This window comes from Lactuca virosa, chromosome 2 (genome assembly GCF_052849685.1).
Source record: "Lactuca virosa cultivar CGN04683 chromosome 2, Lactuca_virosa_CGN04683_v6, whole genome shotgun sequence".
NCBI classification, from domain to species: domain Eukaryota; kingdom Viridiplantae; phylum Streptophyta; class Magnoliopsida; order Asterales; family Asteraceae; genus Lactuca; species Lactuca virosa.
In genome coordinates this window covers 296,418,844-296,432,249 of record NC_136427.1, presented here as the reverse complement: position 1 = coordinate 296,432,249, position 13,406 = coordinate 296,418,844, and the positions used below count along the sequence as shown (strand labels likewise).

General features: G+C 33.0%; 2 protein-coding genes and 1 long non-coding RNA gene across 6 annotated transcripts; 2 read left to right on the top strand and 1 right to left on the bottom strand.

Annotated features, from left to right (window-relative positions):
• The first annotated feature begins 268 nt into the window (after positions 1 to 268).
• On the top strand, positions 269 to 5,823 carry CTEXP (kinase family with ARM repeat domain-containing protein). Of its 2 annotated transcripts, none has more exons than XM_079080981.1 (20): positions 269 to 532; positions 1,325 to 1,423; positions 1,509 to 1,660; positions 1,871 to 1,943; positions 2,069 to 2,191; positions 2,307 to 2,415; positions 2,500 to 2,579; positions 2,762 to 2,843; positions 2,940 to 3,079; positions 3,165 to 3,275; positions 3,382 to 3,498; positions 3,570 to 3,659; positions 3,770 to 3,898; positions 4,026 to 4,101; positions 4,227 to 4,326; positions 4,415 to 4,484; positions 4,576 to 4,649; positions 4,752 to 4,864; positions 4,976 to 5,248; positions 5,338 to 5,823. In XM_079080981.1, exons 1-20 carry the CDS (start codon positions 407 to 409, stop codon positions 5,649 to 5,651), a joined length of 2,451 nt encoding a protein of 816 aa, XP_078937107.1. In that variant the 5' UTR covers positions 269 to 406; the 3' UTR covers positions 5,652 to 5,823. The 2 variants fall into 2 exon arrangements, with proteins under 2 accessions (XP_078937107.1, XP_078937106.1); XM_079080980.1 differs by having other exon boundaries at positions 270 to 532; positions 4,973 to 5,248.
• Positions 5,824 to 7,105: 1,282 nt separating this feature from the next.
• Positions 7,106 to 8,302, top strand: LOC145161468 (uncharacterized). The gene is made up of 2 exons (XR_013738498.1): positions 7,106 to 7,373; positions 7,812 to 8,302. It is a non-coding gene; the product is annotated as an uncharacterized LOC145161468 (long non-coding RNA).
• Positions 8,303 to 11,260: 2,958 nt separating this feature from the next.
• RR16 (response regulator 16) lies at positions 11,261 to 12,985 on the bottom strand. 3 transcript variants are annotated; one of them, XM_079080984.1, is made up of 6 exons: positions 12,769 to 12,985; positions 12,509 to 12,637; positions 12,324 to 12,394; positions 12,040 to 12,117; positions 11,649 to 11,719; positions 11,261 to 11,553 (listed from the first exon to the last, which is right to left on the bottom strand). In XM_079080984.1, the coding sequence occupies exons 2-6, from the start codon at positions 12,612 to 12,614 to the stop codon at positions 11,448 to 11,450; spliced, it is 432 nt and encodes a 143-aa protein (XP_078937110.1). In that variant the 5' UTR covers positions 12,615 to 12,637; positions 12,769 to 12,985; the 3' UTR covers positions 11,261 to 11,447. The 3 variants fall into 3 exon arrangements, with proteins under 3 accessions (XP_078937110.1, XP_078937109.1, XP_078937108.1); XM_079080983.1 differs by having other exon boundaries at positions 12,800 to 12,984; XM_079080982.1 differs by lacking the exon at positions 12,769 to 12,985 and having other exon boundaries at positions 12,509 to 12,719.
• Positions 12,986 to 13,406: the final 421 nt, after the last annotated feature.

Here is a 13,406-nt window from a genome sequence, read left to right as displayed (position 1 = left end):
TGTTGTTTGTGTTCACTATAACCATTTGACCGACTATCACATGTCAAAAGCCGGTCAAAAAAGTTATGGTGAACACAAACAACAAGTTCGATGGTATATTGAGTAAAAAAAAAGGGGACCAAATGAAAACAATTACCCTAAAGAGTAATTTTCCAAACTAAAATGAGAGTTTGGATTTACAACATTTAAGTAAAACGGATTATTTTTTATTAAACAATGACAATTCCCCTTAAAACTTTGGGGCTACAGTTTCAGTTAATCCATTAATTAATTGTTGATTACAGTGCGACGATTTTCCGTTCCATTTCGTCTCCACTCACCCGTGTCTGCTCTATACGAATCGCAGCACTCTCGTCTGTCTCACCGGAATTTCAGATCGATCGATCGCCTTCTTTCTCGAGAGCAAATGTTTAAATTCTTGAAAGATGTTGTCTCCGGATCTGGCGCCGGCGTCAAAGATTTGCCTTACAACATCGGCGAACCTTATTCCTCCGCTTGGGGCTCTTGGACTCACTCTCGCGGCACCTCCAAAGTAACTTCTAACATATATTTCTTTTTATCTATATATGTTTTCATTTATATAAATGTTTTTTTGTGTGTGTTTATGGATGTATATATATGAAGATTCTTTATATCGCTTGTACTCCTGAGTCCTGACTCATGTGTATTAGCGTTGTTAACCGATTCAATTGTGCTGCTGAAATTCCCGAATTGAATTTTCTATTTCTGCGTGGTGTGTAGATTTGTGCATTAGATGTCAGTATAGTAGGATCAAGTGAGTGAGATTTGTTAGGGTTGGTGAACTTGTTAGGGTTAGCATTTGCTGTTATGTATATTGTTAAGGATCGAAGTTAGTGCAGATGTTATGGGGGTCACGTTATACAGCGAATTGGATTATATTGGAATTTGTGATTCATGGAAGTATGAGATCTAAAGGTTTTTGCATGATAAAGTTTATAATTAGCTCATCAGAGATATTTAATAGTAATAGGATCAAAAAGTACATAAGTAACAGTCATTAAACCAGTTTAACTCTGCCTTGGTGGCGTATAATAAACTGGAATATAGTTTCTACTTTTCTGTTGTGTGTCCTTTTCCCAAATCTGCTTGCCATCAATCATTTAGAGCTTATGATAATATGATCCTTTTACTCCTTTTTCTTCTTGCAACATGTGCAGTCTGTTTATATAGTTTCTGATAAATGTTATATAGCTGTTTCTTGAAATACTTATCAGTTAGAGACTCACCATACTAAATCATCTATGATCTTTTGAATGAATGACAAGTTCACTTCAGGTTGTAATTTTACTGGTTGTTTGTATAGGACGATGGATCCCCAGTATCAATATTTTCTCTTACAGGAAGCAATGCCAATGATGGACATTTAGCTGCTGGGCGCAATGGTGTCAAGCGGCTTCGAACAGTAAGTTTCTTCTTCTATATAATTTATAGTTTGTATCTGTTTCTGTTGAGGGAACCAAATCAGTAATCTGTTATTTCATTTTCAGGTAAGGCATCCAAATATATTGTCATTTCTCCACAGTACCGAGGCTGAGATATTTGATGGATCGTCCACAAAGGTTGTTATCTATATTGTCACTGAACCTGTTATGCCACTGGCAGAAAAGATCAGGGAATTGGGATTAGAAGGTACACAAAGGTACACACCCTCATTTTTCAATCGGATTCTTTGTTCTTTACTTCTTTATTATTATTATTATTATTATTATTATTATTATTTTTTGGTGTTTTCAAGTCCTGAGGTTGGTTCACTCTTTTTTAATTATTTGATGGGTCTATTCTTCAGCCTTCCCAACTTAGTTTGGATTATCATATAATAGTGCTGTTGTTATACTGTTTTTGACACCAGGAATGAATATTATGCTTGGGGCTTGCATCGCATAGCTAAAGCTGTGAGCTTCCTTAATAATGATTGCAAACTTGTAAGTATTGTCATATGGATCTTAAGTTCACATGACATTAGTGTAGGGAACAATCTAATTATCTATCACCCTGTTTTGGACTGGAAGTTACATTCTTTTGATTTTTTTTTGTGTGTTTGATTCAGGTGCATGGTAATGTTTGTTTGGAAAGTGTGGTGGTTACTCCAACTTTGGACTGGAAGTTGCATGCTTTTGATGCTCTTTCTGAGTTTGATGGGAATAATGAACTCTCTACTGGACCAATGCTGGTATGCCATCATCACTCAATCATACAATTGGAATCTTATATAGCAACAATTCAAAATTGCTCAAATACCTTTTTGATGGAATCTAGCTTCTTAACTTTCATTTATTAATATCCAGCAATACGAATGGCTTGTTGGCACACAATACAAACCAATGGAGTTGGCAAAATCAGACTGGGCAACAATCAGGAAATCTCCACCATGGGCAATTGATTCTTGGGGTTTAGGTAAGCTTTTATAATATTGCCTCATTCATTTTTTTTATAAAAAAAATGAATGTTTGTGTTTATCTTACTTTAACTTATTACCAGGCTGTCTCATCTATGAGATTTTTGCGGGTTTGAAACTGAGCAAAACCGAGGAGCTACGAAATACAGCTTCAATACCAAAGGTCAGCATGCAATTGTCATTGCCATGATAGTTGACAAGAATGTAACTTGCTCTTTCTTTGTTTCTGTGAAATGTTGTTTGCATTTGTTTTTGTTATTGATTATGCGAAATGCTGACAGTTAAAAGATTTTGGTGATTTGAATATTCATTTTCATCTGGGTCTGTCTATTTCCTGTCTCACAGTCTCTACTTCCAGATTATCAGCGGCTCTTGAGTTCTATGCCTTCTCGCAGGTTGAATTCATCAAAGCTTCTTGAAAACTGCGGTTTGTCCCAACACTCACTTGCTTCACTTGCAATTTAATGTATCTTACATTATTAAGCCTATAGGTTTTAAATGCTAACCAAACTTGTTATGGCAGAGTACTTTCAGAACAAGTTGGTGGATACCATTCATTTCATGGAGATACTTAATTTAAAAGACAGTGTCGAGAAGGATACATTCTTCCGGAAACTTCCAACTTTAGCAGAGCAGCTGCCTCGTGAAATTGTTCTCAAAAAGGTATATAGTTTTTTTTTTTTTTTTTTTTGTGCAACGAATATTCAATTGAAATATATAATGTGAAGTTTCTGTGACGGATTTGCAGTTTCTTCCTTTGGTAGCTTCCGCCTTAGAATTTGGTTCGGCTACTGCACCTGCTTTGACTGCATTTTTGAAAATGGGTGCTTGGCTTTCACCAGAAGAATTCAACAAAAAGGTTAATATATATATTTTTTTCATTCTATGTTGTGGTGTGTTCCAGGTGGCAGCTGGTTTTCTTATTCTGATTGTTGGTGTTATTATTAATGTTTGATTTGATGTAGGTCCTACCAACAATTGTGAAGCTTTTTGCTTCCAATGACCGAGCTATTAGAGTTGGACTCCTGCAGCATATTGATCAATACGGGGAGTCATTTTCTGCCCAAATAGTTGATGAACAAGTAAGAATCAAAAGATTTCTAGTGTCAGACAAGCTGATTGGTTTGGTCTCACCCTGTGTTTCCTTCCTTAGGTGTACCCACATGTTGCTACTGGTTTTTCGGACACATCTGCCTTCCTGCGTGAGTTGACTCTTAAATCCATGCTTGTTCTTGCTCCAAAGGTATATTCATAATAATCATCAGATTTAGCTTGCTTATGTTTGTTTCTTATGAATGATGTGATTAAGTAATGATGTAATCTTAATCTATCTGTTTATTCTTTAACATGCAGCTGTCACAACGCACCTTATCTGGGTCACTTTTGAAATATCTTTCGAAGCTCCAGGTGGACGAGGAACCAGCAATCAGAACAAATACCACAATACTACTTGGGAATATTGCTACCCATCTTAATGAAGGGGTTAGTTAGTTAGTAAAACCACCCATTTGCATTTTTTTAGTAAAATACTCACTGATTATTTCAAAACTCCTTTCTTTCCTTGAAGCAAATGCATTTATTTATTTATTTATGGTTAATAAAATTGCAGACACGCAAGAGAGTGCTGATTAATGCGTTCACTGTGCGTGCTTTGCGTGATACATTTCCTCCTGCTAGAGGAGCAGGTCAATTTACTTTGGTTTTATATTTTCTCCCAATGAAATTACTTTATTAAATATATGGTAATCTTTCTGTTTATTATTTTTTTCTAAAATAATTAACGAGTACAAATTCTCATCTGGTGTGGCAGGTATAATGGCTCTGTGTGCCACCAGTTCTTATTATGAACCCCAAGAGATTGCAGCTCGTATACTGCCAAATGTTGTTGTACTCACAATTGATCCCGACAGGTTAGCTTATTACTTATTACACCCTTCCTTTGTTGTAGTAGTGTTTAATTTTCCAAAATCAAAAAATTAATTTTTTGATTTTCTGCAGTGATGTCCGGACAAAGGCCTTCCAAGCAGTTGAACAGTTTTTGCAGATAGTTAAGCAGTACCATGAAAAGGTTTTTTTTTTTTTTTTTTTGGAATCCCTGGCTATATTATGTATATCGTTGGTTATTATTAAACAATGTGTTTAATACTATGTTTTTGTAGACATCTGGTGGGGATAGCAGTGAGGGTATGGGGTCCACAATTTCATCACTTCCAGGGAACGCAAGTATACTTGGGTATGTAATCTACGATGCAAATATTATGTATCTTGCTCGCTTTAAAAAGTAAGACTGAAACGCAACTCTACATGCAATTATAATTTATAATTTATAATACAGATGGGCAATGAACTCTTTGACAACAAAAGGCAAACCCTCTGAACAAACCACACAAGCAGCGCCTCCAAAATCCACCTCACCTCTTGTTTCTGCTGTCCCTAATGCCACTTCAGGTAATAACTTTGTAACAAACACTAGACATTTCCTTGACACAAATATAATTTCAATTTTTTTTTATAGTAAAATAATTACTGAATTTGTTGTTATGATGGATGATTTAGTAGTAGTATCACATACACATACCCAAAGTACAACACTAGTGCGAGGTGGAAGTTCAGATTATGGTGGTGACATGGCGGATCAACCTGCACCGGTGTCACCTACCTCGACTGACGGCTGGGGGGAGCTCGAGAACGGTATTGGTATTCATGATGTTGAAGAGAGCGAAAAAGACGGGTGGGACGATATGTTGCCACTAGAAGACGAAAAACCGCCACCTGCCCTTGCAAACATCGAAGCAGCTCAAAAACGGCCCGTCATACATACAAAACCACAAGGTCTTATTTATTTATTCATTTTCCAACTTTTATGATATATTTATTTATTTGTTAATTTTATAGAATTGTGTTTGTTTTATTCTTTTCAGGATCAATTCCTCGGCCGAAATCTACGTCACATGTGAGCAAAGATGCAGATGATGATTTATGGGGTTCAATAGCTGCCCCTGCCCCTGCCCCAAAATTGGCTTCAAGGTCTTCAAATTCGAATGTGAAAGCAGCAGCAGGAGGGAGTGTTGTTGATGAGGATGATCCATGGGCTGCTATTGCAGCACCTGCACCAACCACAAGAGCAAGGCCTTTAGCAGCTGGGAGAGGAGGTAGAGGAGGAGGATCTAAACCCGGTGTGCCAAAGTTGGGTGCCCAGAGGATAAACCGGGCTGCTTCAACGCAGAAGTTTTGAAATAGATAACTGTGATTTTGTTTATACTTCAAATTTATTTCGGTTTTTAGGTAGAAAAGTTGTATATTTGTTTAAAATAATCTGTATCCTTCATTGCTCATTTTTTCCATCAAACCTTCACATTAAAAAAAAAAAAATTTGAATGAAAAAAATCCATGCCTTGACTTCTTTACATATGGCCTACACTACGTTTCTGATCATTTCCTTCTTTTATTTAATGGAGACAATTTAGATGAAATGAAAAAACTTCTGTCTTTTTACATGTATTTGCTGTTATTCAAGAAAAACGACGTATTCAAGGTTTAATATATGTTGCTTCTTACGTGATCTGAAACTAAAATCTGACTTTTGGAGCACACTGAAACATGAAACATGTTATAAAGTTTAAGCAATACTTTTATGAAAATTGACTGTTTGGGGGAAACATACACAATTATAGCATTGTATTTTAAAAAACCCATTTATTATAATAAGATAGTTGTGAATAATTAAAAATAAAAATACATATTGTGAAAATGAATATTTAAACAAATCTAGTCTTTGTATGTTTTAACAATGTACGTACCTAAAAAATGAATATGTATAAAACTGAATAAGTAAAAGAAATATAAAAAAAAAAAACGAATTGAAAATAAACAAAACTTTTAAAAAGGAAAAGATTAATTTTGTAAAATGACTACATAAAACTACTGTAAAAAATGCAAAAAGATGAAAAATTATATATTAAAACAAACTAAAATTTAAAATATATAAAAATAAAATTGAAAATATTTTATAGAGAAAATTTAGACAAGATTCGAAAGAAAAAGTAAAAAGAAAAACAAATAGAAAAATTCGAGAGTTTGGTTGGGCTACGTAAGTCCGGATTATAAAATAATAGAATACAAATATAATTTCTGTAATTTTTTTCTCATATTTGTCAATTTCAGAACTACAAAGACCGAAAGAAAAAATAAAAGTTAAAATGTTACTTTAGAATATTCTCATCTACAATGTTAAGGTTGTGCTATAAATACCCCCTTAATCAATCAAATCAACTTTTTATTTTTGATTTGACATTATTTTTTTTTTCCTTTTTGTTTTTGATTTTTTTCCTTTTATTTTATATTTTAATATTATTACTATTAAATTCGGTAAATATTATAAATTCGCACGACATTATAAAATTCGAGCGACTTTTTTGTCCGTAATTAAAAATATAAAAAAAATATTTAAAAACCGATTTTATATAACCGTTTGAATTTATAATGTCTTCCAAATGTTAAAATTTTGTACGAAATTTATAATAATAATAATTAAAAAAAAATAAAAATAACAAAATAAACAAAATAAAAAAAAATAAAAAAAAAACAACAAAAACAAAAAAAAGGATCTAGAAAAGGAACTATAGAAAACCCCTTCTACGTTACTTTAGAACTATGAAAATATTTGCTTATTTCTCGAAAATACAAAAACGAAGAAAGATGGGGGTGGGGAAGTAGGTAGAAGTAGAAAAGATGTCGACTCAAACCTTTTAAATAACGAACACGTGTGGCTACTAGAGAACAGTCAACGGCAGATATTAGTGCCACGCATGAAGTTCAAATTCACTTCCCCTCTAACTTTTGCTTCCCTTCCTTAAGTTTTAGACACCCACCCACATCTTCTTTCACAAATCACAAGCACAACTGCACAACAACACCGACTGCAGATCCACCGATTCCAAACAAATCTCTTTCCTTGGTAAGTTTTTCACAGCCATAGCCATATTATTATTAGATGATTTTAATTGCTTCTGCAACATTCCATCACCAGTGATTTTGATCACTATACGAGTTCTGATTTTTCAGCATCTGAATCAAGTTTCTCTTCAACTGAATAAATATCTAGAAATTTTTGTAATCGGCATCCATTGGCTGTGGTCAGTGGGTGCTTTTGAGTTATAGAAGAGGATCGAGTTTCCTCCTATTCGACTGACATATATATTTCATTATTTCTAGATTTAGTTTTGGATTTAGATTCGAACTGAAGTACGTAGGTCATAATACTCAATTGAGGATCAACGTTCCTCTTTTAAATTTCCGTCTATTGAGCTTTGTGTGAGGATCAGAATGGTATCCATAATTTTGCTTACTAATTAGTTGGTACTTTCTTCTAATTCTGGTCAAAAATTGAATTTAGATTTCAGTGAAGAAGACGTTCTGAAAGATGCGCTCCCATGGTCCTCCTCACCATCCTCCTCCACCGCCACATCATCACCCCCCACCTCCTCCGCCTCGCCATACCAACCATGATGGTCCACATGGTAACTCACTGGTGTCATTCTGCTGTTGTCCTTGCTTAATGGTGACCTCTCTGATTGGGAGTTGCTTCTCTTGTCTCTGTTACCCTATTCTCCATTGTTTCGGAATGGATCGTCATCAACCTCCTCATCCTCATCGTTACTAGGCTACTAGCTAGTAAACTATCTTCATCTCGTATCGTATCACCAATCACCATGTAATGTTGTTGTTCCCCTGTTCCTGTTTCAACTTTTATTAATCATTTACTTTGTTTTTGGCTTTTCTATGGTGTTGTGTTCATGGGTACCTTTTTTATCCAATGGGTATGTAATCGGATCTTTGGATCTTATCATGTAGTTGACTTCTAAAACATGTGTTTCATTTGGTGCATCCGTGATAATCTGAGAAAAGCAATCTATTTAACAGCCACAAAAAGATTGTATTGTAGCTAAAACCGATATATGTTGACGCAAGAATATATTATTATTATTAATTTATTATGAGTGAAGTTAACCATTTTGGACAAAGTAGCTTTCCTTCTTATAAAAATGTTAGAATAACATTGAATTTGTGGTTAGTTTAGAAAAGTTAATAAATTCTGGATAGTAGATCATGAAAATTTAATTAAAAATGGATCAATTTATAATATCCCTACGTGTGTGTGTGTAAGCATGCGCTTTATAATACCTTCTTATAAGTATCGTTTTCGAGTTTTGAAGTTTTAAAATTAGTGGAAAAAATGAAAAAATAATTAATTAGATCTTTTCTAAAAAGTAAAGAAGGAAAGTTATGTTCTTGATTGATTGGTTGTTGAAAATCCTTGTCTCTTCTATTTGAGAATCATAGTCTCCTAAAAGGTAAAAGTATGTTCCCCATATGAACATGACCAAATAAATACTTTCGCCAAACTAAACAACATGCAAAGATCATTTTACTCGTTGATCAAAGCATAATTCAAAACAAGAAGGTTTGACCAATTTCATAACTCTTTGTAAAATTCATTCGTGAATTTCACGCACCTAGTATTATATACTATTCTAATTTCTACATAGTTTATGCGTATAGTAGATAAAGGAATGAATGTTGAAAGTACAAAATTATATTAAGCATTTCTGTTTTTAGGTAATGAACTCATTTGATGAGTAGATTAGTCCCCCAACAAGTCCTATCAAGTAGAAATGATCAATAATCGCCTACAAAAATACAATTGAATGAATTACAAACTCTAATATCTTTGTTATATTATCTGAAATTTCATAGGTGTTTCTAAGCTCTTTTATCTCTTAAATACTTTTATAAATGTTCATATGGAAGCATAAGTAGAAACGCATGATCATCAGACTTGAATTGTAAAAGTTAGAAAAATTCAATATGTTGATCTTGGAAGATTACACGGCCGTTTGCTAGGCAATTTTCGAAAACGGGTAATCAACCAAATTTCAACATGTTTGCTAGGCAATTATGGAAAACCCGTTTGCTATTCAATTCGAATATTTCTAATCTAATTTCCAAAGACCTTAAGTTCAAACATAAATTCACATCCTAGTTAACAACATTAACATAGTTAATTCCTCAATTACAAAGATCAACATCATCATCTTTGATGAAACATTAAACAGTAACGTGTATATCTTGAGCCATCATATGTGTACCACACAAGGGTACCTAAGCCTCAAACGGTCACACAAGTTTCAAACGCATCTTGAAATGGATGCATATCACCATGATCAAAAGCTAATTCAAAACAATAAGACTTGACCAATTTGACAACGTATTGTAAAAGTTATTTTGTGAATGCACCATGTACTATTTATAGTATTCCATATAGTTTATGCATATTGTAAATAAATCAAAGAATATTGAAAGTACAATATTATATTAGGGTACATGTGTGCTTAGGTAATGGACGCACTTCAAGTGTAGATTAGTTCAGCAACAAGTCCTTTTAAGTAAAAATGATCATAGTGGCATACACAGATACAATAAAATGAATTACAAAATTTACTATATTCATTATGTTATCTAAAACCTCACATGTGTTTCTAAGCTAATTTATCTATTAAATACTCTTAGGATATTTGTAGTTAGACATGACAATCGTGTCGTGTCGTGCTGGTTTGTGTTGTGTCGAAACAGCGGGTTGAAATTGTTTGACCCTAACCCGACTTGTTTAATTAATGTGATTTATCTTGTCAACCCGTTTATTTTTATGTTGGGTTCGTTTCGGACTTCGTGTTAGGGATATATCTTGAAATATGTCGTGTTAGGTGAGATTGAAACACTAAACATGTTGAAAGAGTATGAGTTAGGTAGACGAAAGGAAGAAGTAAGAGCTAGGAGCGGAACATATAATGTCATAGCAAGTGCAGATAACAAAATGGAAATAATAGGAGTCGGGGAGGCGGAAGACGAGATCACGATGAGAATAGAGTGGTAAAGGGACCATGTAGTTTGGTAGAGAACGGAATAACTGAAAATGAAATCTTGATCTAGATGGCTAAGTAATTTCCACACTATAAAACGACTCAATACAAAAGTTTTATTTTACTTATGGTTTTGATTTTGTATCTTTCTAGGCCTAGCACCCTTTGTGGTCATCACTATTAAGAGAATTAAGTAACTTCATCAATTACCCATTTACTTTCTCTTTATATACATAACTTTAAATCAATTACCAATTTACTTTCTCTTTATATATATAATTTTAAATCATATATACACAGAACCTATAATTTTCGTCAAATGTGTTTTTTTCTTCAAATTTACCGATCACCCATTTGCTTTTTGTGTTTGTAAGTATAGCTTGAAATATATATATATATATATATATATATATATATATATATATATATATATATATATATATATATATATATATATATATATATCATAGAAATTATGTTACCTTTAAGGGTAATTTGGTCATTTTAACTTTAAATTATGTTCCATCTTTGTGCTATCAAACGCCTCACAAATAATTTATCAGGTTCAGTTTAGTCCAGTTCTGTTCAGTCCAATCCATATACCAAACGCTACCTAAATGTTATATATGATGGAGTCTCCTCTCTCTCCATAAGGGCTTTTTTGAAGAAACAGTTTTGGGCTCCACATATATCTTATATGGTATTAGAGCCGAAGTCTCCACCCTCATGGTTCAACACATCCATATCTATCATCATCGAGCCTCAATATTAGTGTATCATGTATTAGTGCGATATATCTTACACATATTAGCAAAACAGCCATTAGTTGTAGCTAAATATAGTTAGACATTTAGTAGCCGGTGTTGCATGTTTAACAAGAAATAATAGTTGTCATGGATGGTTCTTTTAGAAGTGAGAGGGCTAATTGTGTCAAAACAAACAAATTTAATTAACATGCTACAAAATACAACTGAGTTCAACAATTGTAATCATACTAAATATCCCAAATTAACTAACCCTACTATTCTTCATGATGCATTTATAAAAAGACAGAAAACCCCAACAGACAAAAACCAAAAATCGCTAACATTAATCAACGTAAGTGGCTCTTATCAACGTTTTTCAACTTCCACATTTGTTAATTGATGTCTCAACTTCTTCACGTCGGATAACTTCAAAGGCTTCAACATAAACTTATGTGCCCCCATTTCCAAGCATCTAATTTGTTCATATTTTTACATTTAAATATGGTATTAATTAGTCTTTAAAAGAACAAAAAAATAATGTGAGGTTAACAAAGACAGGGAACTTACTCATTGACTCGTGTCGGAATATTCTCGGATGACATGATGATTACAGGAACTTCCTTCAATACTGATGATTCCTGGTTGCAATTAATTGCAAATAATTTTATCAAGAAATGTGAATAAACAAAACGTGTATTGCCAAAAACAATTAGAAAATATTATCATTATGTTTTTAATAGCAAATTACAAGAATGATTTTGTAGAAATTATAAATACTTTTTCTAAGATACATATGATAACTGTGATCTAGTTGCCATATTGGTCATAAGCCTTGTTGGTAGGGACACAATAAACGATATTCACCCTTTTATACATATGGTAATTGTTGATCATTGATTATGTTTGGACAAACGAAATATATTTCAAAAAATCAATAACAATAATTATAAAGAATCACCTTGATTTTCTGAAGAAGCTCATACCCCGTCATTCCCGGCATGCAATAATCTGTAATTATCATATTTACTTTTGAACCCTGCAGATTTCAATCGTTACAGTGTTAGTCCGTAGGATTACAATTCATTAAAATCAAGCACACAACTTTATTTCATCAAAGAAACAATACAACTAAACTTTCATGTTTTCACACTAAAAATGGAAATGAAGCAAACAATAAGGAATAAATGAATGAATGATATTATTTGAAAATGATAACTGGGAAAAATGGATATCATGACTCACATTGTTTTGTTGATGAGTCTCTTTTAAACCTAAATATTCCAATGCTCTCATCCCATTTTCTGCCGTAGTAACTGCTACCAATGAATCAAACATGCAATCAAGAAAAAGCAAATGTATGTAAGTTGTATGATTAAGTGAAGTATATATGAGAAAAAAACGAAATGATGTGTTTGTGATTTAATTACCTCTGCAGGAAGAACTTTTGAGCAATTTTTCAACGAGTTTACGATCGATCAGATTATCATCAACAGCTAGAACATGAGGCACGTCTTCTTCGTAATTACACGCCATTAAAGTATTAAAGTACTTGATTTCTAAGATGATCAGATTCAAAATGAATGAGTGATGCAGCGTGATATATATTAGCAAGAACACCGATCGATATGCATACATATATATAGATCATGAATACATATACGTGTAGAGAGAGAAATAGAAGAATTACAGAGGAGGAAATCAGATGCAGGGTCACTCACAGATATTTCGTGATCTTCTTTTGGTTGCTCTCGATTCGATGCAGTCCCCCACAAAAATCCTATTCTTATTATTCTTTCTCTCTCTCTCTAGAATTTATAGCTTTCTCTCTCTAAAATATCAAATGAGAATAAATATATTCATCCATATCGGTATCCATTGCCTACTGCACATAAAGATTTTCTTCAGATTTAAATTTTATTCCAAATAATATTTCTTCTCCAATCACAGACTAGGTCATTTCATATTCCAGTAAATCCATTTCCAACAACTATAGATTCAGATTCATATCCTCTTAGGGCTTAGCGATGATGGATACATATTTATGTTCATTCTTCATATTAATTAAATGCCCATTTATACCATTGAATCAATTTATATCTTAGACTTGTCATTGCTGGTTTGTCGGTAAATGCCAAATCTTTATTCCATCAACTTTTTTTTTTTTTTCTTTCTCTAAATCCGAACATATGATATATGCCACATTTCAGAATATATATAATACATATATATATGAGAAAATTGAATGTGTATGACTGACTTAAAACTGTATATATAAAAAAATTTGTTATATATATATATATATATATATATATATATATATATATA